Here is a 20,900-nt window from a genome sequence, read left to right as displayed (position 1 = left end):
TGTTGAAAAAAACAGCATACCAATTGTTTTTTGTTTTGTTGTAAAATTTTTAAATAACATATTATTATTATAATCTTTTAATGCATGGGACTATGAAAATAATACCAAGATTTGTTCAAAAAAAAAAAAAATGGAGAGATGCTTTTTGATATTGATATACATTAAATATAATATAATATAAAAGGAAGTAAAAACTGGAATAAATAATGAAAAATAAATATCAAATAAGTAAATTATGTTTAACAAAAGAAATATAACAAAAAATTAAAAAAAAAAGGAATAGGAACTAAAAAATATATTGTTTTTAAAAACAAAAATGAATAACAGCAAGTACAAACAATTTAATGATAATAATAAAATAACAGAAGGTAGTTCAAAATCTTATTTGCTTCTTAGTATATTATTTGCAATTACTATGTCAACAGGTTCAATTTTAGTTTTAGTGATATTTTTTACAAATAATTCAATTATTATTCCTCTCACAGAAAAAGTACCAAATGGAACGTTTTGGAAACAAAAATATTATTCACCTCATGCATATCCATTATATTGTGATACACTCACCTGTCCAATTCTTTCTTTGTTTTATCATCAGTCACTTCCAAACAATGCTGTTCTTAATAATGATATTTCATTAGCATTAAATAATTCATTAATTCAATCAATTTCAAGGTCAGTTCCACGGTTATTTGATGGTCTCTACACGTATCATTATAATGAAACAGAACAACAAGGATTGTATGTCACAATAGAGTCAATTAAAAGTGTGTATAGTATTAATGAAGCAAAGGATTTACTTAGAATTTCACCAGTTCTTTTAACATTAACAGATGCAGTCAATAATGTTGAAATTAATGGATATGATTTTAAAATTCCAGTTGAGTCTGGAAGAACATTTCATGTAACTAATGACATAACAAATATTGGAATTAAAACATATTGTGTTGTTGGTTGGGATGATACATTTGCTGGTGGAGGATTTATTATTCATGGAGGTCTTCATTCACTAACATATTATACTGGAAATGTTTCTATTGAAGTTGAAACATCTGTATGTCCCAATTCAAGAGGTTCTGTAGATTGGTTAAATGACAACCCTTCACATGACTATAAGAAAAATGAATTGTATGTGAATTATAATGCAACAAAATTACGATGTTATGATTCAATATTTTGTGATAAAACAGGTTTTTATACAATTAAAGTAAGAAATGCAATAAATTGGAGACAATACCAAGTTTTATTTAATCATTTTAGTGAAGATAATATATTTATAGAAACAATTGAATTTAATGAATTATCACAATATGAATTAGAATATATCATGGTTACTGATTCTTGCTTTATTAAAAATGATTATTGCACATATAGTTTTTTGACATATTCATCATTTAAAAAGTTAAAAGATATCTTTGTCTCTCAACCAGATAAAACTCATAAACAATATTCAGTAGTTTGTTTATTCATTGTATTTTTTTTGTTAAACTTATTTATAACATATAGGCATTTACTGCATTTAACTATACAGTGTGGAAAGATAGAAGAAAAGTTGATCTTACAAAAGAAGTAAAATTCATTCCAAATATATTTGATGGAAATAGTCTGATCTTTGCACCACAACCAAATAAATAATACATAAACATGATTCAATTAAGTAATTATTTTTCACAATAAGGTTCATTTGGATACATCATATCAATTGCTTTTTTAAATTTGTTATAAAGTCGAATTCTTTCTTCATTTGTTAAATGGGGTTTAATTTGAATTGGAAATTCATCAGTAATATTGTCTTTTACAATAATAAATCTTTTAATCCTCATATATGATGGAAAAACTGCCATAAGATCAACAACCCTCTTTTTTAACCATTTCATATATTCACTATTTCTTCTAACATCACCTGGTCCAAATGCTTTTTGTACTTCATTTTCTTTTACTGTAAGTAATGCTCCAGCACATCTCTTTCCATCACCAACAACAAGACAATTATCTATTGTTTGAATTTTTCGTATTAAGTCTTCAATAATTGGACAATGTAAAATAACGTCATTAGAAGTAACAATAGTTGGAGAGACTTTACCAATAACTGAATATATTTTAGTACCATCAACATTAATCATTTCAACTATTGGATTTAATAAAACTCCTTTTTTTCCTCTAACATCTCCACTTACATATCCTGGAGTTACTGAAGGTCCCCATACTCTTAATTTTCCATTATTAACTTGGGTATGCATATCATCAAGTGCAGGACCAGCAGTATTTTCTTCAATGCATCCAGGTCTATTCATTGTAACAAAACCACATGCTTCAGGAGAACAAATTCCAGTATAAATTGAAATAGCTTGAGTTGACTTTGCAAGATAAGTTGAAACACAAATACATTTTTTTGTTATTTTCTTTTGTTTAACAATTTTATTTAATTTTTCAAATACACGTGGTGTAGAAAATAATAAAGAAGGTCTATGTCGTTCAAGTGCTTTTAAAAAAGGTATCATTAAACCTCTTGTACTTGTTGAATCAATAACTGAAACAGAACATCTTGTAATAATTGGAATATAAAAACAAAATAATCTTTCTAAATAATAACTATTTGGTAAATGGTGTAATATTCGTGTTTTATTATTCAGTGAAAATAATGTAATAATTTGATTTGTTTGAGATAAAACATTCCCTTGTGTCCAAATTATTCCTTTATATCCTCCATGTTTTGATGGAACAAAAACAATTTCAACAATAGAATTTGTAGTAATAGAATTAATTTTTTTATAAAACATTTCATCAGGAACAGACGTAGATCTTGATAAAAAACTTTCAAGAGTAAACACACATTCATTTTCTGTTTCAATGCTAATTTCTCCATTTTCAGCATCATAAAATTGAGGTTGTGCTTTAGGGTGAATTTTTTCTACCATTTTTTGAGTTAATTTATGTCTTAATTTATTATTAATTTCTGTTGTTCCTTTAAATTCATATGGTTCATATATTTCTTTATATTCTCCTTCTACATTAATTAAAATTATATCAAATATATCCCATAAATCACTGAATGACATTGATGTATGGTCTAACAAACAAATTCTAACATTAGACTTGTTAATAATTAATTTTAACATTTCAATTGATGAACCTGGATGAACATAAACAGCTGACATTCCAGCAAGCATAACTCCAAGTGCAGAAGTAATTGAATGTATTCCATTTTCCATAATAATCATAACACTTGGCTGTTTAACAGAAACATCAATACACATTAAAGACTTAGCAAATACTTTAGCATTTCTATATAAATCATCGAATTTAATTTGATAATTGTCTTCAATATAAATGATTTGATCTTTTGACTCTTTTTCAAAACGATCTAAATACTCAATAAATGTTCCTTTAGTTTCAAACATTGACTCTTTTTGTTCTTTAGTAAATCCATCCCATGTAACGTTAAACTGTTCTTTTCTAAATGAAGGCAATTCATCAGTAATAAAAAATCTATCAGTAACATCATCTGAATTCATATGTGATGTTGACACTCCACTTGCATGACTTTTTAATCCACTTCTTCTTAATCGTTCTTTGACAAAATTTGTTTTTTTCTTTTTTTTCTTTGGTACACTTTCAATAACAACTCTCACATCTTTTTGTATGTCATCGACATTACTAACTATTTCTTCATCTTCTCTTGGTTTTTCTTCATTTTTATGACTAGGCTCTTTCATAAAAATCATAGACTTAATTTTTTTTGTTGTTTGTTCTAATCGACTTTGTTTTTCTAAGCATTTGTCTTTCTTATCTTCTTGTTTAATTGTTAAGTTTTCTTCGTGATTTTTTAATTTTTCAGTGTCTGTTTCTGCTGTTAACGACTCTTCTTTTATTTCAATGTCTTTTTCTTTCTTAACATTTTCTTTTTGATCTTTCAAAATATCTTCTTTATTTTCGTTTGGGTCTAATCCTTTCGCAATACAAAGACTCTCTTCTTTCGTTTCATCTTTTTTTGTTTCAACTATGTCTTTATTTTCTTTTTTAGTTTTTTCTTCAGGAACAAAAATTTCTTCGTGAGTTTTTTGTTTTTGAATTCTTGCTTTTCTGAGAAAATCATCTAAAATGTTTTCTTCACTCCCTTTCTTTTTCTTTTCTTCTTTACGTTCCTTCTTCTCTCTTTCTTTTTCTTTTTTTTCTTCTTTTTTTTTCTCTTTTTTTTCTTCTTTGACTTTTGGACTAAACTCTTCTTTATCACCTTTTTCATCTCCTTCTTTTTCATCACCTCCTTTTCTACGAAAAGGATTAAGAACACTGAAATGATGTGGTGATCTAGATGTTGACATTTAAATAAAATATTTTTTATTTTTCTATTTTTAATTTTTTAAACAAGTTTTTGATAGTTTTGATTAGTTCATTTTGTAGTATTGCAAAAAAAATTCCAACTCATCCAATCTCAAAGTTGATCTTCTGAGATGATTATTTTTTTTTTCAAAAAGAAATCATTTTAACAAAACCAATAAAAAATCATCAATCTTACTTTATTCAATATCGGTATTGTTGTTGTGGGTTATAATATCCATATCCTGGATTATATTGTGCAGGACCATTATCAGTTCTTCTTTGACATAAGAAGAATACTAATGATGCAAGTATAATTGAAATGATTGCTATAACAATTGGTCCTAAAGCATTAGCAGATGTTCTTCCAAGTTTTCGTTCTTTAATCTCTCCGACTTCAACAAAAACTTTAAGCGTTTCAGTTCCATCAAGTATTTCAATATCTCCTTTAACATTTTCCATTCCTCTAACAACAAATGAAGCACTTCCATCACTTCTTGTAACTTCTCTAATTTGTAACTTTCCAGTTAAATCACGAACAATGACATCTCCTTTAGCTCTGAATATATCTAAATTAGCTTCTTCTCCTGTTTTAATTTTTAGATTTCCTGGTTTAGCAACAATACCAGCTCTAAATGGCAATATAGCAACAGCTTGGACAGCTTTTCCAAAACCATCCTTTGCATTAAATCTTAACTTAACTTGATTAGGAACTTTACCTGAGGTGGTTGGTACTGCAACAACAGAACAATAAATTTTTCCATCAACAACTTCTACAGATGCATGTGCCCATGTTGATTGGTCTATAGAACAATAAGCATTTAGATTAAGATCAACATTACTTTGTTGTGTTACCATACCAGCTTCTGCATACAACGTCACTGGAATAAGAACTCTTCCTGAACCAACTGTAGCAGGTTCTAATGATGCACTTTCTAATGGTGATACACTAACTCTTGTTTGTGCTGGGGTTGATGATGTGGTCATTACAACTGTTCTACCAATAGACTTAGCTACAGCCCTACCATTAGAGTCAATAGAAATAATATTTCTAGATTCTGTTGTCCATTTAGCTTCTCCAGCAGTTTTGAATCTAATTTCACTTCCAACAGTAACAACTGGATTAATTGGTGAAACAGAATGATGAACAGTAACTCTAACTTCATCTTGTAATCTAACACCTTCAGAACTTCTAACTCTAACAATAACTCTTCCTGGCTTAGCAGCAGTAACTTCAACAACACTCAAATTACTACTTTGAATAATTGATGCTGATCCACTTGGAATTAAGTCAAATTGAACTAACTTATCATATGATGGTTTCAATACCCTTCCTCTATCTCCAATTGGTATCATTTCAAATTTCATTGTTTCTCCAACTGATAATCCATTTGAACTATATAATGGTAACAATTCTATTGCATGAATTCTATGTACTTTTACAACATAACTTAATGTTTCTCCTGTTTCACTTTCAACAACATGAACAACAGCAGACCCTGGTGTTCCATGAGACTTGACAATTCCAGCTGCATCAACAGTAATAATATCAGATCCCTCACATATTTGGAATGTAACTTCTGAAGGTTCACGGTTAGTTATAATTTGTGTAGTAGAATGTACAGCCATATCAATAACATTTCTACATCTTCCAGCACATAATGAAGAAAATGGATCAACAACATGAATCAAAATAGAAGCAGACAATTGTTTATAAGCTGAAGGTAATCCTTTTTGGATATTGACTATTTTTACATTAACTCGAGTTTGACCAGCTTTCTTAGCCATTAACAGAACAGTGTGTGACATTTCTTCATTTGCAGTAATATTAGTTTTATGATACACGGATAATATTTCTAAGGGTATATCATCACTTTGACTCCATGAAAAATCTAATTGAGTTGCAGCAATACTAACAGGAACTCCATCAGCTTCTCCAATAACTCGAATTTTTGTTTGTCCTCCAACTTCAAGAGTTGTTTGATGTGCATCCATTCGTAATCCAGTCAAATGTCTTACAATAACCTCACAATTTTCTTTTCCTTTTTCTCTCTTTTCACCACTTAGTAATTCAATAAATGATATTCTACTTTCAATAACTGATCTTCCTTTAATTTCTCCAATAACTTTATCTCCATTTAATTGTACAGCATTTCCACTAAGAATAACATGAGAAACAGTAGATCTAAGTGGAGGTCCTCCACGACACTTTATATCTTCTTGTGCAAGTGGAATTAAGTTAATTTCTTTTGGAGTACATGAAAAATGTTCATATATAATAACACTTGATGGTTTTGATTGAACATTATTAATAGTAACAACAATCATAGCCATTCCAACAGTAGATCCAGTAATAGAATATTTTTTAATACCTTTCTTTTCTAAGAACACATTAGAATTATCAGTTGTTACTTTAATATCCATAAACTTGTACTGTGACTCATCAAATGGTTGACCATTAACATCAATAGCTTCAAATGTCAATTCAGAAGTCTCTCCTATTTCAATTTGATCTGTAACAATAATATTTACTCCATGTATATCTGAAACAGTTACGACAACTCGTGCCTCATCATTCTTTCCAGTAAAACAAACATCATTAGCAACAATGTAAGTATTTGACTCATTTCTTGGTCTAACAATACAACTAGAGTCGGTTCCATAATGTTCAATCATAACATTATTTGGTGTATCTGTAGTAAAGTTGTAAAATCCACTTCCACTTGATGCAATTAATTTAACAAAATTATCAGGATGATTAAAGAGAGTAACTACTTTTGGAGAAACACTAACAACATCTACAACATTTAATGTAATAGTTCTTATCAAATTATTATTAATATCAAGTTTACCAGACATTCTTGCATTGTTGAAGTATTTCTTTTGATATTTTATTGCAGTAAGTCTAAGTTCAACCTTTCCAATACTATCCCCAACTGAAACATGAATTGAAGAATGATCTTCTTTATTAATTTGTCTGCTTATTGATAACATATGTCTATCAGATGTTGACCATACATACTCAACAGAAGATGAATTAGTAAACATTCCAGTAACTGATGGTTTAACATATCCAATTAAATCAAGTTCTTCTCCAACTCTTACTGTCATTTCACTTGTAACACTATCACTTCCACTTACAGCTCGTTCTCTACAAATTCCTGGAACATTATTAGTAACAATTTCCTTTCCAGTATTATCACTTTCATAAACTTCTTGTGTAGTTAGCATAAGAACTGATGGCTCACTACAAGTAAACTCCATTTTAGCAGAAGTATGAACAGTATAATTATGAGTTTTTCCTATTTTATTTCCAACTGTGATCATAACCATTGATTTACCATATTCTTTACAAACAAAGAATAATTGATTATTTCCCATATTATAAACATCTGCAATTCTATTTCTAAGTGTAATATTAGTAAAATAAAGTCCTTTATTTAAATACCAAGGAAGAGGTCCTCCTTCATATGAAATTTTAAATCCAGATGCTTTAACAATATGTGGATCTCTTGAACTTTTATATGATAATTGTAATTTTTCATATGCAAATACTTGAACTTCAGCAATTCCTTTTCCATAAGTAGCAACAAGAGTAGTAGATCCTGATTTACTTGCTAAAATTTCAGCTTTTTGTGATGTTGAATTTGTTTTTAATTGAAATATTTCTGGTTGCATTACTTTCCAATTTACAGCAGCAGAAGAACATGTATCAAAATAAATACCATCAGTATCTCTTGCAAGAGCAGTGAAATTTAATGTACCTCCAACAATAACTTCAGCCACATCATTTCCAATTTCAATTGAAGCAACTTCAGATGCTTCTACAATGACAATATCAAAATTTTCACTATTTCTAGAATCACTAACTGTAACATTCACTTTACCTGCACTTCTTGGGAAAACAACTCCATCATTAGTAACAGCAACTGACTCCCCATTTACTGAATATACATACTCTCCATGTCCTCCATGTGCAATAATTTTACATCCTGCAGTACCTGGAACTGCTAGTTTTAATTTTTTAGGTGAAGCAATAACTTGTTGGGAAATAATAATATCTTGAATACAATAAACACTATTTCCTCTTACAGAAAATCCATTTCCTTTTACAAATGATGCACTTATTGAAGCTCTTCCTTCTTTTTCAGTAGCAACAATAAATGAAGTATATCCTGGCTCATTTGAAATAACTTTAATTCCTCCATTTAATGTAATTTTATATTCAGCATTACTAACATAAGAAATAGCATTTCCATGACTATCAACTAACTCTGGTTTAACCTCATACGTCTTTCCTTCAATCCATTGCCAAACACCTCTAATTTCTTTCCATACTAATCTAACTTTATAAGGAGAAACTACATTAATTGTTCTTTTTTGGATTGATTCTGGTGTTTCAATGTACATAACTGAAATAACTGCTTTTCCATTTTTATATGCAGAAGCTAATCCATTTTGTTGAATAGAAACAATATCTTCATTATAACTAACCCATTTATAATTTGGATTTGGCATAACAATTTGAGGACCAAGTTCATTTCTTTTAGTAGTAAATACTTGATAAGGTATTTTAGTATTTGGAAGAACATATAAATCTTTTTCTGGAAGAACTACAAGAATTTGCAAAACAGTAAGAATAACAGATGATACTTTAGTTGGTTCTTCAGTTAATTGTGCAGTCATTTGTGCTTTACCAAGTTCTAAACCTTTAACAAGAACTTTTGAAGTAGAAAGATGATATCTTTCCATATCTAAAATAGTTTCACTAGCTTTTAATTTAAGGGTATGTCCAGCAGTTGAAAATTTTTCAATTCTAACATAATCTCCTCCATTTCCTTTTGTCCCATTAACACTATCAATAGACCATGTCACTGGAATACCTTCTAATGTTGAAAATTTATTACCAATAGCATCATATCCAGCAATTTCAAGAACTTCATAATCATCTTTATTCATCAAACGAGTTGTAGTAACAACATCAATACGATTAATAGAATCGATAGTTACTTCTGTTCTTAAATTAACATGTTGTAATTCATCAACAGCATATACCCAAAATGATTGTCTTCCTTTCTTTGTTGTAGGTTGAACAGAAATTTTACATTGTGTAGAACATTTTCCACCAATAGGATAAAGTGTAGAAACAGTTGGATTTGATGTGCTCCATTGAAAACATCCATTTGTTGCTTCAATGGTATAATCAATTGAATGTTGTTTTGTTGGATATGGCAACAAAACAGAAGGAACATTCATACTACTTGTATGTCCATAAGACAATGATATTAAAAGAATAATTGCAAGAAGCATTATTTGAAGGGTTTTAAGTTCTTTTTTCTTTATAAGCTTTTTTCTTTTTGATTACTTTCATTTCACAAATTTTTTCCTTTTTCAAATGTATTTCATTTAATCAATTAAACTATTCTTTTTAATATATTTACTACTCTATATATTTAAGAAAAGGGTTTCTTTTAATTTAAAAGAAAAATGGAAAAAAATAGCTACTTGATTTAAAAACATTATTCATTAATCAAAAATGTTAGTGTTTACGTATTACTTAAAATTGATTTATCTTTTTTATTTCTTTTTATTTATACCTTTTCTTCTTATTTCATTTTATTCAATTCACTTTAAATGATATTAATATTATTAAATTATTTTTTTTAATGAAAAACTTATTATTCTTATGTCTTTTTAATACAAAGAATAAGATTTTATCTATTAAGAATTTTTCTTTTATATAATAAATACAATTAATTTATAGTATTTCTATAACTTAGATTTATTGATTTTGTTTTTTATTTTTTAATTTGACTCAACATATTTTATTGAATATTATCTCTTTTATCTTTATTATTTCCTATAATGAAATACCCAATATTACCAATATTTCTAAGTATAACTAATGGTTCAAATAAATTGAACATTAACTTTATTTTAATTATTATTTATTAAACAAAGCAATAAACTTATTATAAGTTTAAAAAACAAAATATTTCCAGATGAAATGAAATAAATTTAATTTAATGAATAATAAAATGAAAAAAAAAAATATTAAAATAATAATAAAATAATAAAAGACAAACAAATAAATTATCCAAAAATCAAATTAAAATATTAATTTAAATATTTGCATTTCTCTAATTTCAGTCAGAGGTATAAAATCAGGATAAGGACTTTGTACAATGGAATTATTAAGATATTGTACAACAAACCCACCTATATTTAAATTATCATTTGTTGAAGAATAAATTTTTTCTAATTCAAAATTGTCTTTTTTAAGAGGGATAAAAGAAATAAGAGAGATAAATACACATTTAAATATTTCATCTTTAGTATCCATATTTAAATAAATACAAAAAACATTATTTCGAATTGTTTTAATAACAAAAAGACGATGTAAAATATTTTTTGTTTTTTTCTTAAGATCAAACCATTCATCTTTTATAGAACTAAATTTTAATTCTTTATCTTTAATCATCCCACACACTTTCATTATTGTACTCTTTTTTGATTCAAGTAAACGTTCCAAAGGAATTCCATTATCAGGAATATTAGACAACCCTCTAAATTCAAATCTTTTTCTATTAATTAAAATGTCTAATTGTTGTTTTTCTAATACTAATGAATTATATTCTTCTTCTATTTTTTGTTTTCCAATCAAATAATTAAAATCATAATTTTCTTTTTTTAATTTTAATAATCTAGTATATTCCATATTAAATCTTTGGTTTTTATCTGCTTCTATTTCAATTTGAAGTATTAGTTCTTGTATTTCATTTAATAAATCATTGTTATTAATCATACTGTCTTGCATATTCTTTGTACTTTCTAATTATTTATTTTTTAGTTTCATTTTTTTTATTTTGATAATAATAATAGTTTTTTTAATTAATAAAATCAAATTAATAAAAAAATAAAAGTCATTTAATTTGGTATATTATTCATTATTATGAATTTGTTTATTTAATTGAATTGCTTGAAGTTGAACACATGCCATTTTATTAATACTTCGTTCAATACAAACTGGTAATTGGAAATCTTGTTCCATTTTATTAATACTATTTAAGCATTTAATAAGTGTTTTGAATATTCGAGTATCTTTAAAGTCATTAAATTCTTTTGAGTCTTTCTTTTCTATTATCATTTCATAACTCATTTGTTTTAATTTATTAGCACTTGGATATTTATTAAGAAGTTCTTTTAATATTACACTTCTACAATTTTGTAATAACTCTTTATTTCCACCAATAACTTCAACTGTAATTCCAGCAATTTCAAAACAATTGATTTCATAATTTTGTAATTTCTTTTTTAACCATTCTACTCTTTTACTTTTTAAATTATCTTCTAGTCCAAACATTTCCCATGCATAATGAATATATATATTTGAATTCAAATCATCTAACATTCCTATTTCAAGCATTGTTAATATACTTTCTGTCCATGCCATATTATTCCATGATAAATAATTAAGAACAACAGATGCATCTTTTTCATCTCTTAATAACATTATTTTTAAAATATTAGTATTTAGACTTATTGATTTAATTTCTATAGGATTTGAATGTCTAAATGGATTTCCTTCTTCACTATTAACTAATGTATATGGTAAAAATACTCGAAGAAATCTTGTAAATGGAATTACTGATTCTGAACTTTCAAAAGAGTTTGTTAATGGAATAGATAAAATAGAATCTAATAACTCTGATCCTATACATTGATATGATAATTCTGGTATAGAAGAAGCAGCAATATCAGTAATATCATTTAATACTTCTGGATTACTAGTTTGTAGAAATTGTAGTTTAAACAACGGTAATGCATTTTTTGGATTTTTTATTGCTGCTTCTCTAAGAAATTTTCTAAATAATTTTGCGTCATTAGCACACCAATCAATACTATTGAGATATTCAAATGGATTAATTTCATTTAATAACCTTTTCTTTAAATAACGATATGAGTCTTGTTTGTTAACATTTTTATACCTTTTCTCCATATCTATTAAAAGATAAATATCTCCTTGATTGATAATAACTTCTTTCATTAACGGAATATATGATAATGGATATGGAAGTCTTGGAACATTAAATAACGGTAATTTTCTATAAATCAAAATTTGTGGTGTATAAGATGCCATTCCAGATAACGCTAATTTTAATTCTAATTCACTAATCTTTACCTGTAAATTATTTTCACAAATAATATATTCTCCATTCGTTCTAATGACTGCACGATATCTATCTCCTGTTCCAAACACACCAGAATTTAGTTGATATTTACATCCATCATTTGTGAATTGAAGCGGAAATTCTTCAGAAATATTTGGCATCACTCCAACAATAAAGTAATCTTTAGGAATAATCTCTCTTTTAATAAATAAAGAAAAACTAGTATTTTGATGTACTAATAATGCATATTTTGTTTGTGAATTATCTGGTATGAGTTGGATTGAAGGATTAAATGAATGATATAATGAAAAATTCTTAATATATTTTGTACCACCAACCCATTCTAGAAATAGTTCTAAACAAGATATTAAACTTAATGTACCTTTTGTTTTAGTTTCTTCTAAACTATTTAACTCGTCTTCTTCTTTTCTTTGTAACTGTTTAAATAATGAGCTAAAATATCCTACACTAATTATTTGAATTGGATTATTATTGATTGTTTGTTGTAACTTTTTTAATCCTTCAGTAACTAATTGAATTGAACTTTCAGGTTTATTTATAACAAGTTCAGTAGACATAAATGCATATAAAAATGATGGTATAATTGTTGAGTTAGGTTGAAAGAAATGGAGTCCATTGCAATAATCTGTTTTATCAATTTCTAATTGTGTTGAAGGGAAGTATGACTGAATGTCATGAATTGGATTATCTTCTAATAACAAAATTCTTAAAATTGGACTTTCAAGATGAGTAAGTATTTTAGCTATCTGTTCTTGGTGTTGGTGTGTACGAATAAAATAACAATAATATGAATCTTTCATTTCTATTGATTGAGTTGAATTAAAATGTTTATAAATATTTAAATAATTTTCAGGAGTTAAAAGTAATGAAAGTGGTGTTGAAAAATAAACAGATGATGATGAATAAATAGTAGGAATTTGAAGATTAAGCAATATTGATGTAACATAAATAAATAATGAATATAATGAAATTTGAAGAATTTCAACTTCTGATAAACAAGGATTAGAAATAATTATTTTTAAAGTTTCATAAAATGTTGAAACTAATTCACTATTTATAAAAGATGCTTTGTCATCAAGTTTTTTTGAAGTGTTTAGACATTCAATTAATGTTGGAAGAATAATCAAACAACCAGGTAAAGTTAATATATTATCAGTATTGATAAAATCAAAAACATTTTGTTTAGTAACTCCAAATAGTACAGGAATAAATCTAACAGTATAAAGGTATTGGTCAATTTTAGTGCCATCATAGTCATATTTCAACATTGCATTAACATAAGTTGGAAATGGTTGTTTAATATAATCAATATTATTTATTTCTGGAAGAAGAAAAGGATTTTCTTTAAACTTTTTAATAGATTTGTCAAACAACAACTTTTCATTATTAGAACTCTCTTTATTGATTAACATTGACTCTGTGATTATACCTTTGTCAATATACTTTTGAACTTTTTGAGGTGAAATACCATATTCATTTGAAAATTCATTGATTTCTTTTGAGAAACCAGAGTTATTTTCTGTTCGAAACTCGAAATGATCAGAAGGTGAAATATACATTTGGTTTAGTGTTAGTGAACAATTAGAAAGAGGTATTGAATGAAAGAATAATGTTCCTTTTGATTTATAATATTTACTTATCACATTAATAGCAGTATCAAATAATGTCATTCCAGGAAAAAGGAAGGAATGTGATTTTGGAGAATCAACATTAATAACAACAAATGGTTTGTTTATTTGAGTAATAATATCAGAGTGAACAAATTTATTTGATGCTGAAATACTACGTTCAATTGAATTCATAAAAGTTGTCATTTGAGAAAAGAAAGAAGAGTCATTAATGAATAATGGAATTTCGCACATGTTAATTATTTTAAAGATCTACTAGTATTTAATTGAAAGGAATAAGAGAAAACAAGAAGAGTCAAATAAAAATGTTATTTAAGTTTAAAAAAAACATAAAAAATAAAAATAATAAAAAATGAAAAAACAAATTCTTAAGAATAATTAAAAAAAATTAGTCTAAAACTAAACAATAAAACCCCAGGATTTTCTTAAATACCCTTCTGAACTAGAAAAAAGAATACAAGAGAGTAGCATGAGCAAGATCCTTGCACCAGGTCGTGTTGTTATCATTCTCTCAGGAAGATTCGCTGGTAAAAAAGCTGTTGTTTCTTCAGTTAACCTTCAAGGAACCAAAGACAGAAAATATGGATTTGTCACTGTAGTTGGAGTTGAAAGAGCTCCATTAAAGATCACTAGAAAAATGTCTGCAAAAGTTCAACAAATGAGAACTTCAGTTAAGTCATTCTGCAAGGTTATTAATGTTAATCACGTAATGCCAACTAAATACACAGTTAATCTTGAACAATTCAGTCTCATTAAACAAGTTAAAATTAGTAATTTTGAAGCTGGTAAAGTTTATCCAATTTCACAAAAGAAGGCTATTTCTTCCCAATTTGCTGAAGAATACAGAAAAGGTAAAGAATCATGGTTATTTACTAAACTTCGTTTCTAAGTGAATTATTGCGTTTAATTAGTTAAGTAACTAGCGAACGGTTGTTAGTGAGGTTTTATTTTCAGGGTTTTTTCTTTTTTTATCTTAAAAATCTTTATCATCTTTTATATATAAAATGAAAAGACAATTAATGGAATCGAAAAGAATTATATTAGTCAGAAGTAGCAGCATATTTGTTGATGAGATGACCAAATGGGGGAATAGCAAAGAAGACTTCTGAACGAGCACGAAGAAGAGCAATGACAATAAGGAATATTTTGAATATGAGATAGAACAAAACATAAAGCATCATTACAACTTCAAAAAATCCACCAAAAGCAATACAAGTCAAATAGAAAGGGAATGCTGCAATAAATAAAACAAAGAACCAAATTACTCCTTGAAGAGCAACTGATCTGCAATAAACATTTGTCTTTTCTACAAAGAAAAGAATAGCAGAACTCAATACAAAGAATGATGATAAAAATGCCTATTTATTTTGTTATAATTATTGTTTATTTAAAAAAAGTATTAGCTAACAAACTTCTACAAATACTGGAATGCCTGTTGAAGTGACTCCAAGTCCAGAACTAAAGGATTGTTCATTATTATTAGTATTATTATTAATAGAAGGGGTTTGTTGTTCTCCGTCCATTATTTCTCTTTTATACATTAAAGTTTTTATAAGTTTTGGAAAATTCACAGCAACAAGAAAATTGTTTTTAAATTTTTTCCTTAGTTAATTTTTAGAAAAACTAGAAATTTATTTAATTTATCAAATTATTTATATTCTTTATGTATTAAAACTACCACTCGATGTAAATTGTTTATAAAAGACTCTATGAAAGTCCTAAACAAAAATTACAATAAACGAATTAGAAATTTGTTATACTTCTTTACTTTTATAAATTGTGAAAGAAATATAAAGAGATTTTATACAATAAAAATTTTTGATAATAAATGACATACTTCGTTGAGACATAAAATAATTAATCAAATAAGATAGAACCAAATGACCAAATTATAAAACTCTTTTTAATAAATAATTTAAGATTAAAAGTACTAATATCTATCAAATTAATGGGTTTAAAAAAAAGACTTTCTACTACAATAAATATGATAGAGAGAGAAAGTAAGGAATATTCAATTATTTAATGATCTTTTTGTGATTATCAATAGAATTATAAACCCTAAAATTTAAAAATAGAACAATAAGAATGAAAGAATGAAGTAAAGAAATAAATTATCGTATAAATGCTTAGGAAAAGTGGAAATGAAATTATAACCTAGTTTTTACAACATCTAGAACTAAATAGTTTAGTTAAAGGAAGAAAAATGGCTGACGATATGGACTTATTTGGAGAAATGACCCCAGAAGAAATTGAAGCTGAAAAGAAAAGAAAGGAAGCCAAAGAAGCTGCTAAAAAAGCTGAACCAGTTGGACAATCTCAAATTGTTTATGATATTAAACCATGGGGAGAAGATACAAATCTTGATGAAATGGAAGCAGCCGTCAGAGCTATTTCTAGAGAAGGACTTGAATGGAAAGGATCAGAAAGAAAAGACGTTGCTTATGGTATTAAGAAACTTACTATTATCTGCAATGTTTTAGATTCAGTTGATACTGAATCTGTTCAAGAAGAAATTGAAGGACTTGAAGATTATGTCCAATCAGTTGATATTGTCTCCTTTAACAAGCTTTAAATAACTTTTTAGGAGTATTGATATTTTATAATTATTTTTTTGATGTTAAATAAATAATAAAATTATGTTAAAAAGAAAGAGAATTAAATAAAAAACAGTATTAAAAAGTTAAAAATTATGAATGAGTGTAATTGATATATAAATTTTAAGAAAGGAATAATCACAAGTAGATAGTAGAACTAATAAGTATCAGAGCAAATCAGAAGATTCTAAAATAGATATAGAAAATAAGTAATCTTAATGGATTTGGATCTCTGAATATTTATTTTATGTTTCAACACAAAAGAAAGTCCTCTACACCTACAGAGGGACTAGGGGGAATGCCAATTCAAAATAGTCCAAAAGATAAATTATCTTTAAGCTTGTCATTGTTTGGAGAATTACAAGATAAAAGTAAAGATGAAATATACTTTGAAGATAACAAAAGTGATGAACAATATATTACTTTTTTGAAACAAATACAAAACACTAATGAAATTCAATTTGTAAAGATAGCTAATCATTTAATTGAGAAAAATATGTTTTTAATAGAAGGAAAATTTAATTGTTGTTGGAAAGTAACAGTAAAGGATATTAGAATAATTATATGGCAAATGAAAGAATTTAAAAGAAAAATATTATCAATAATGTGTAAATGTATTAATGATGAAGAATTAGATGAAGTTAATGAAAAATTACCAGTCTTTCAAATGTGTTGTTTTGGACATGGAAGTAAAACGGATAATTATAATTTTATAAAAGAAATAATTTATAATTATAATAGTATTTTTGATATTCAAGGAGATCCTTTGTTAAATAACCAATTTAGTATTGAAGAAGTTTCAAAAATGAAAATATTAGAATATATGGTTGATCCATTTGCTCCAAAAGACTTTATTGTTGATGCTATGTATTCTTTATATTTATTTTCATCTGTTGATGAAGTTTGTACATTTATTGCAGGTGCACACACTGACCTTTTATTTGCATTATCAGAACAAAATGAAATAGAATATAAGTTACTTCAAGAACAAGTTGTTTTTATTAGTAGATTACTTTTTTCAATATATTCACCAAGTATTCAAAATAAAACAACATTAAAATGTCTTTTAAATCCAACATATCCAACAGATTTTAGGAAGTTTATAGAAAATATTTATCAAGGAATTTCAACAAATTATCTTCGTTTTTCAAAATCATTTAATATTATTGGGGACTTTAAAGAACGTAATAGATTTAATCAAATATATAAAATTAAATTAGGTAAATCATTAGATTTATCAAAATTAAATAAAAAAATAAAGAAAAGTGTTGATTATTTACAAGAAATTAAAACATTTAATAAAATTGTTCTTGTTAATTTAGAACCATTCTTTATAGCAGAACAAATTGCATTATTTGATCATAAATGTTTTAATTTGGTTGAAGTAAAAGATTTAGTTTATTATGAACATAAATCAAGTTTTAAAAGATATCAACAAACAATGGAACATTTTAGTCAAAATATCGAACAATTAATAGAAACAGAAAGTGATATTGATTTCTTTATTTCAGTATTTCATGGACTATTTTTTTATAATGAATTTAATGGGGCATATTTAATTTATAATATATTATCAAATAAGAAAAAATCAAATCCTCTTCTATTTAATAAAATAAAGAAGATTTCTTATTCTTTATATTCAAAATTAGAAATATTTTTTAAAGAAATTAATGGACATGAACTATTTTGGATTTATTATTGTTCTTTACCTCTTTTTACTTCTAAAGTTCCTGTTGTAGATTTTTGGTTGGATCGTATTAGAAATGATGATGTTTTAACTTTAGATTTTGGTGAACGTTTGAATGCAGAAAAAATTAAAAAAATATCTATTGATGTACAATTATGGATTGAAGCAAAAGAAACTAAATTCATATTTGATGAAATAGACATAGTAATGAAGTACTTTAATAATTTAGCTTATTTGTAATTTAATCTTCTTCATTTTGTCTCAAATTTTTTTTATGTTGAAAAGTTAGTTCAATTTAATCGAACTAGAAAAGTTCAAAGTTAAAACATGAAAGTCGAAAACATTCATTTAAAACAAATTGTTCAATATTTAAAATCAACTGACATCTTTTCATTAATGTGTGTAAATAAAAGAATACTTAATTGTATTCGTTCATTAGATCATTTACCATATTTACCTTCAAGATTTCTTTTTACTTTATTATCAGACTATTCTAAAGATGTAATTCCAGTAATTTCTATGGATTTTAAAAATTCATTTATTCCACCTAAAGATGTTAAAATATTATTTCGTCAAAATACAACAACACCACTACTTCCACCTTTAATGCCAATTCGACAGTATATCATTTCATTAAATATTCCAATTCACCCAAAATATTTAATTGATCTAACTACCTTTCCTTTATTAACTAAACTCACTCTTAATATCTTTTCTCAACCCTCTGAACTTCCATCTTTAAATTTAAAATCATTATTTATTCATTTAAATTCAGAAAATCAAGTCTCTTTCTTATCACAACTTACTTCTATTAATGCTGAAATAACTCATGTACAAATTCATTCACCAACTTCTGAATCAATAAAAGAAATTCAAAGACATTTACCAAAAGCTGTTATTGTTACATCTAAAATTTCTGATATTTCTTTATTAAATAAAGTAAAGTGTATTCATAATTACATACCAATGAATGGTATTATGTATGAATGTACTTCTGTACCAGCTTCAGTTGCATTTCTAAATGGTAATTTTATTACATCTAGGTTAATAGAAACTGCCTATGTTTATGGTAATTTATTATCAATACCTATAGCACCATTAACATTTAAAGAATTATATTTAATAAATTTATCACTACCAAAAAGAGGTTCACTTTTCCTTAGGGGAGTAGAAAAGTTAGTTATTGGGTCTTGTAACAATTTAGTTGGTATTGAAGGTCTTGAAAAATGTCCTTTGAAACATTTTGTGTTTTGTAAAAATAGTTGTTTAGCTTCTTTAAAAATGCCAACAACACTAACATATCTTGATGCCTCTGATTGGAAACCTTTAACAGTTCCACCATTACCTCTTTTAAAAACAATGAAAATAAAACAATGTCAAACATTTAGACATATTACACTTCCACCTAATGTGGAACATTTATTTGTTGAAGGTTGTTCTAAACTAAAAAGAATAACTAATTTATGTGACATTCAACTCATTTCATTAGAATTGATTGAATTACCTGAATTAACTTTGGGTATTTTACCATCTTGTCTAAAAAGTTTATTTATTAATAATATTCCAATATTTGAATTAGATTTAAAAACATTAAAAAATTTAGAAGTTGTTCGTATTGGAGCATGTAGTGATTTATCAAACATTACTTTAAATAATGAAATTAAAGAAGTTGAATTAACTAACTTAAATAGTCTAACAACATTTATATATACTTCACATCCAATTAATAAAATAAATATTTTAATGTGTAAGTCATTAACTTCTATTAATGCATGGTGTTCTGAAATTCATATTAGTAATCTTTTACAACTTAAAGAAATTAAATTAAAAGAATGTAAAGGAATTGAAGTTATTTCATGTAATATTCTTCCATCTTTTGAAGAATATGTTTATGATTTTATTATATTAAAAAAGGTATCTATCAAAGACTATTTACCAATATCTAAAAAAATAATACTTGATACAGTCAACTGTTCATTTGATTCATTTAATTTTTCAAAACAATTATCTGATGTCATTAAAATAAAGAATATTAAAAAACTAAAATCAATACAACTACCTAATAGTCTTAAAAAGTTAACATTAATGGGTATTGGAATAGAAACAATTTCATTACCTTCTTCTCTTTGTAATTTTCATTTATTAAATTGTGGTGTTAAAGTTTTAGATATTCCAACACAATGTAGTAAACTTAAAATTCAAAAGTGTAAAGAATTAACACGTCTTGATCTTCCATCTACTTTGACTTATCTTAAAATTAAAAAATGTCCAACTGCATTACTCATATCATCTTATTTACCAAATATTCCATATGAATTACTCAAAAAATATTGTGTAACTCCTATTAATTAATTATTTTCATTTTTAATTGACTTGAAAATTTTTTTTAAAACCAAAACAATAAAATAAGATATCAATCAATTAAATTATTGGAATACTAATGGTGTAGGCGGTGTCATTGGAATTTCAAGAACTGAATGATACT

The 20,900-nt window shown here is 26.1% G+C and overlaps 10 protein-coding genes across 10 annotated transcripts; 5 read left to right on the top strand and 5 right to left on the bottom strand.

Moving 5' to 3' along the window:
- Positions 1 to 316: 316 nt before the first annotated feature.
- Positions 317 to 1,632, top strand: ENU1_056990 (hypothetical protein; the record flags this gene model as incomplete). The annotated part of the gene is made up of 2 exons (XM_008858037.1): positions 317 to 1,453; positions 1,504 to 1,632. The coding sequence occupies 2 exons, from the start codon at positions 317 to 319 to the stop codon at positions 1,630 to 1,632; spliced, it is 1,266 nt and encodes a 421-aa protein (XP_008856259.1).
- A 26-nt stretch (positions 1,633 to 1,658) lies between these two features.
- On the bottom strand, positions 1,659 to 4,319 carry ENU1_056980 (hypothetical protein; the record flags this gene model as incomplete). Its single annotated transcript, XM_008858036.1, has 1 exon — positions 1,659 to 4,319. The coding sequence occupies one exon, from the start codon at positions 4,317 to 4,319 to the stop codon at positions 1,659 to 1,661; it is 2,661 nt and encodes an 886-aa protein (XP_008856258.1).
- Positions 4,320 to 4,518: 199 nt separating this feature from the next.
- Positions 4,519 to 9,624, bottom strand: ENU1_056970 (nuclear pore protein, putative; the record flags this gene model as incomplete). Its single annotated transcript, XM_008858035.1, has 1 exon — positions 4,519 to 9,624. The coding sequence occupies one exon, from the start codon at positions 9,622 to 9,624 to the stop codon at positions 4,519 to 4,521; it is 5,106 nt and encodes a 1,701-aa protein (XP_008856257.1).
- Positions 9,625 to 10,423: 799 nt separating this feature from the next.
- Positions 10,424 to 11,131, bottom strand: ENU1_056960 (hypothetical protein; the record flags this gene model as incomplete). The annotated part of the gene is made up of 1 exon (XM_008858034.1): positions 10,424 to 11,131. One exon carries the CDS (start codon positions 11,129 to 11,131, stop codon positions 10,424 to 10,426), a length of 708 nt encoding a protein of 235 aa, XP_008856256.1.
- A 123-nt stretch (positions 11,132 to 11,254) lies between these two features.
- On the bottom strand, positions 11,255 to 14,320 carry ENU1_056950 (hypothetical protein; the record flags this gene model as incomplete). Its single annotated transcript, XM_008858033.1, has 1 exon — positions 11,255 to 14,320. The coding sequence occupies one exon, from the start codon at positions 14,318 to 14,320 to the stop codon at positions 11,255 to 11,257; it is 3,066 nt and encodes a 1,021-aa protein (XP_008856255.1).
- A 283-nt stretch (positions 14,321 to 14,603) lies between these two features.
- On the top strand, positions 14,604 to 15,023 carry ENU1_056940 (ribosomal L27e family protein; the record flags this gene model as incomplete). Its single annotated transcript, XM_008858032.1, has 1 exon — positions 14,604 to 15,023. One exon carries the CDS (start codon positions 14,604 to 14,606, stop codon positions 15,021 to 15,023), a length of 420 nt encoding a protein of 139 aa, XP_008856254.1.
- Positions 15,024 to 15,174: 151 nt separating this feature from the next.
- Positions 15,175 to 15,675, bottom strand: ENU1_056930 (hypothetical protein; the record flags this gene model as incomplete). Its single annotated transcript, XM_008858031.1, has 2 exons — positions 15,175 to 15,492; positions 15,547 to 15,675. The coding sequence occupies 2 exons, from the start codon at positions 15,673 to 15,675 to the stop codon at positions 15,175 to 15,177; spliced, it is 447 nt and encodes a 148-aa protein (XP_008856253.1).
- A 662-nt stretch (positions 15,676 to 16,337) lies between these two features.
- ENU1_056920 (elongation factor 1 beta, putative) lies at positions 16,338 to 16,706 on the top strand (the record flags this gene model as incomplete). The annotated part of the gene is made up of 1 exon (XM_008858030.1): positions 16,338 to 16,706. One exon carries the CDS (start codon positions 16,338 to 16,340, stop codon positions 16,704 to 16,706), a length of 369 nt encoding a protein of 122 aa, XP_008856252.1.
- Positions 16,707 to 16,975: 269 nt separating this feature from the next.
- Positions 16,976 to 18,655, top strand: ENU1_056910 (hypothetical protein; the record flags this gene model as incomplete). Its single annotated transcript, XM_008858029.1, has 1 exon — positions 16,976 to 18,655. The coding sequence occupies one exon, from the start codon at positions 16,976 to 16,978 to the stop codon at positions 18,653 to 18,655; it is 1,680 nt and encodes a 559-aa protein (XP_008856251.1).
- An 87-nt stretch (positions 18,656 to 18,742) lies between these two features.
- Positions 18,743 to 20,767, top strand: ENU1_056900 (hypothetical protein; the record flags this gene model as incomplete). Its single annotated transcript, XM_008858028.1, has 1 exon — positions 18,743 to 20,767. One exon carries the CDS (start codon positions 18,743 to 18,745, stop codon positions 20,765 to 20,767), a length of 2,025 nt encoding a protein of 674 aa, XP_008856250.1.
- Positions 20,768 to 20,900: the final 133 nt, after the last annotated feature.

The sequence above is a fragment of the Entamoeba nuttalli genome, assembly GCF_000257125.1.
Source record: "Entamoeba nuttalli P19 unplaced genomic scaffold asmbl_3148, whole genome shotgun sequence".
NCBI classification, from domain to species: domain Eukaryota; phylum Evosea; order Mastigamoebida; family Endamoebidae; genus Entamoeba; species Entamoeba nuttalli.
The sequence above is the reverse complement of the archived record's forward strand: the minus strand, read 5'-3'. Positions and strand labels throughout refer to the sequence as shown.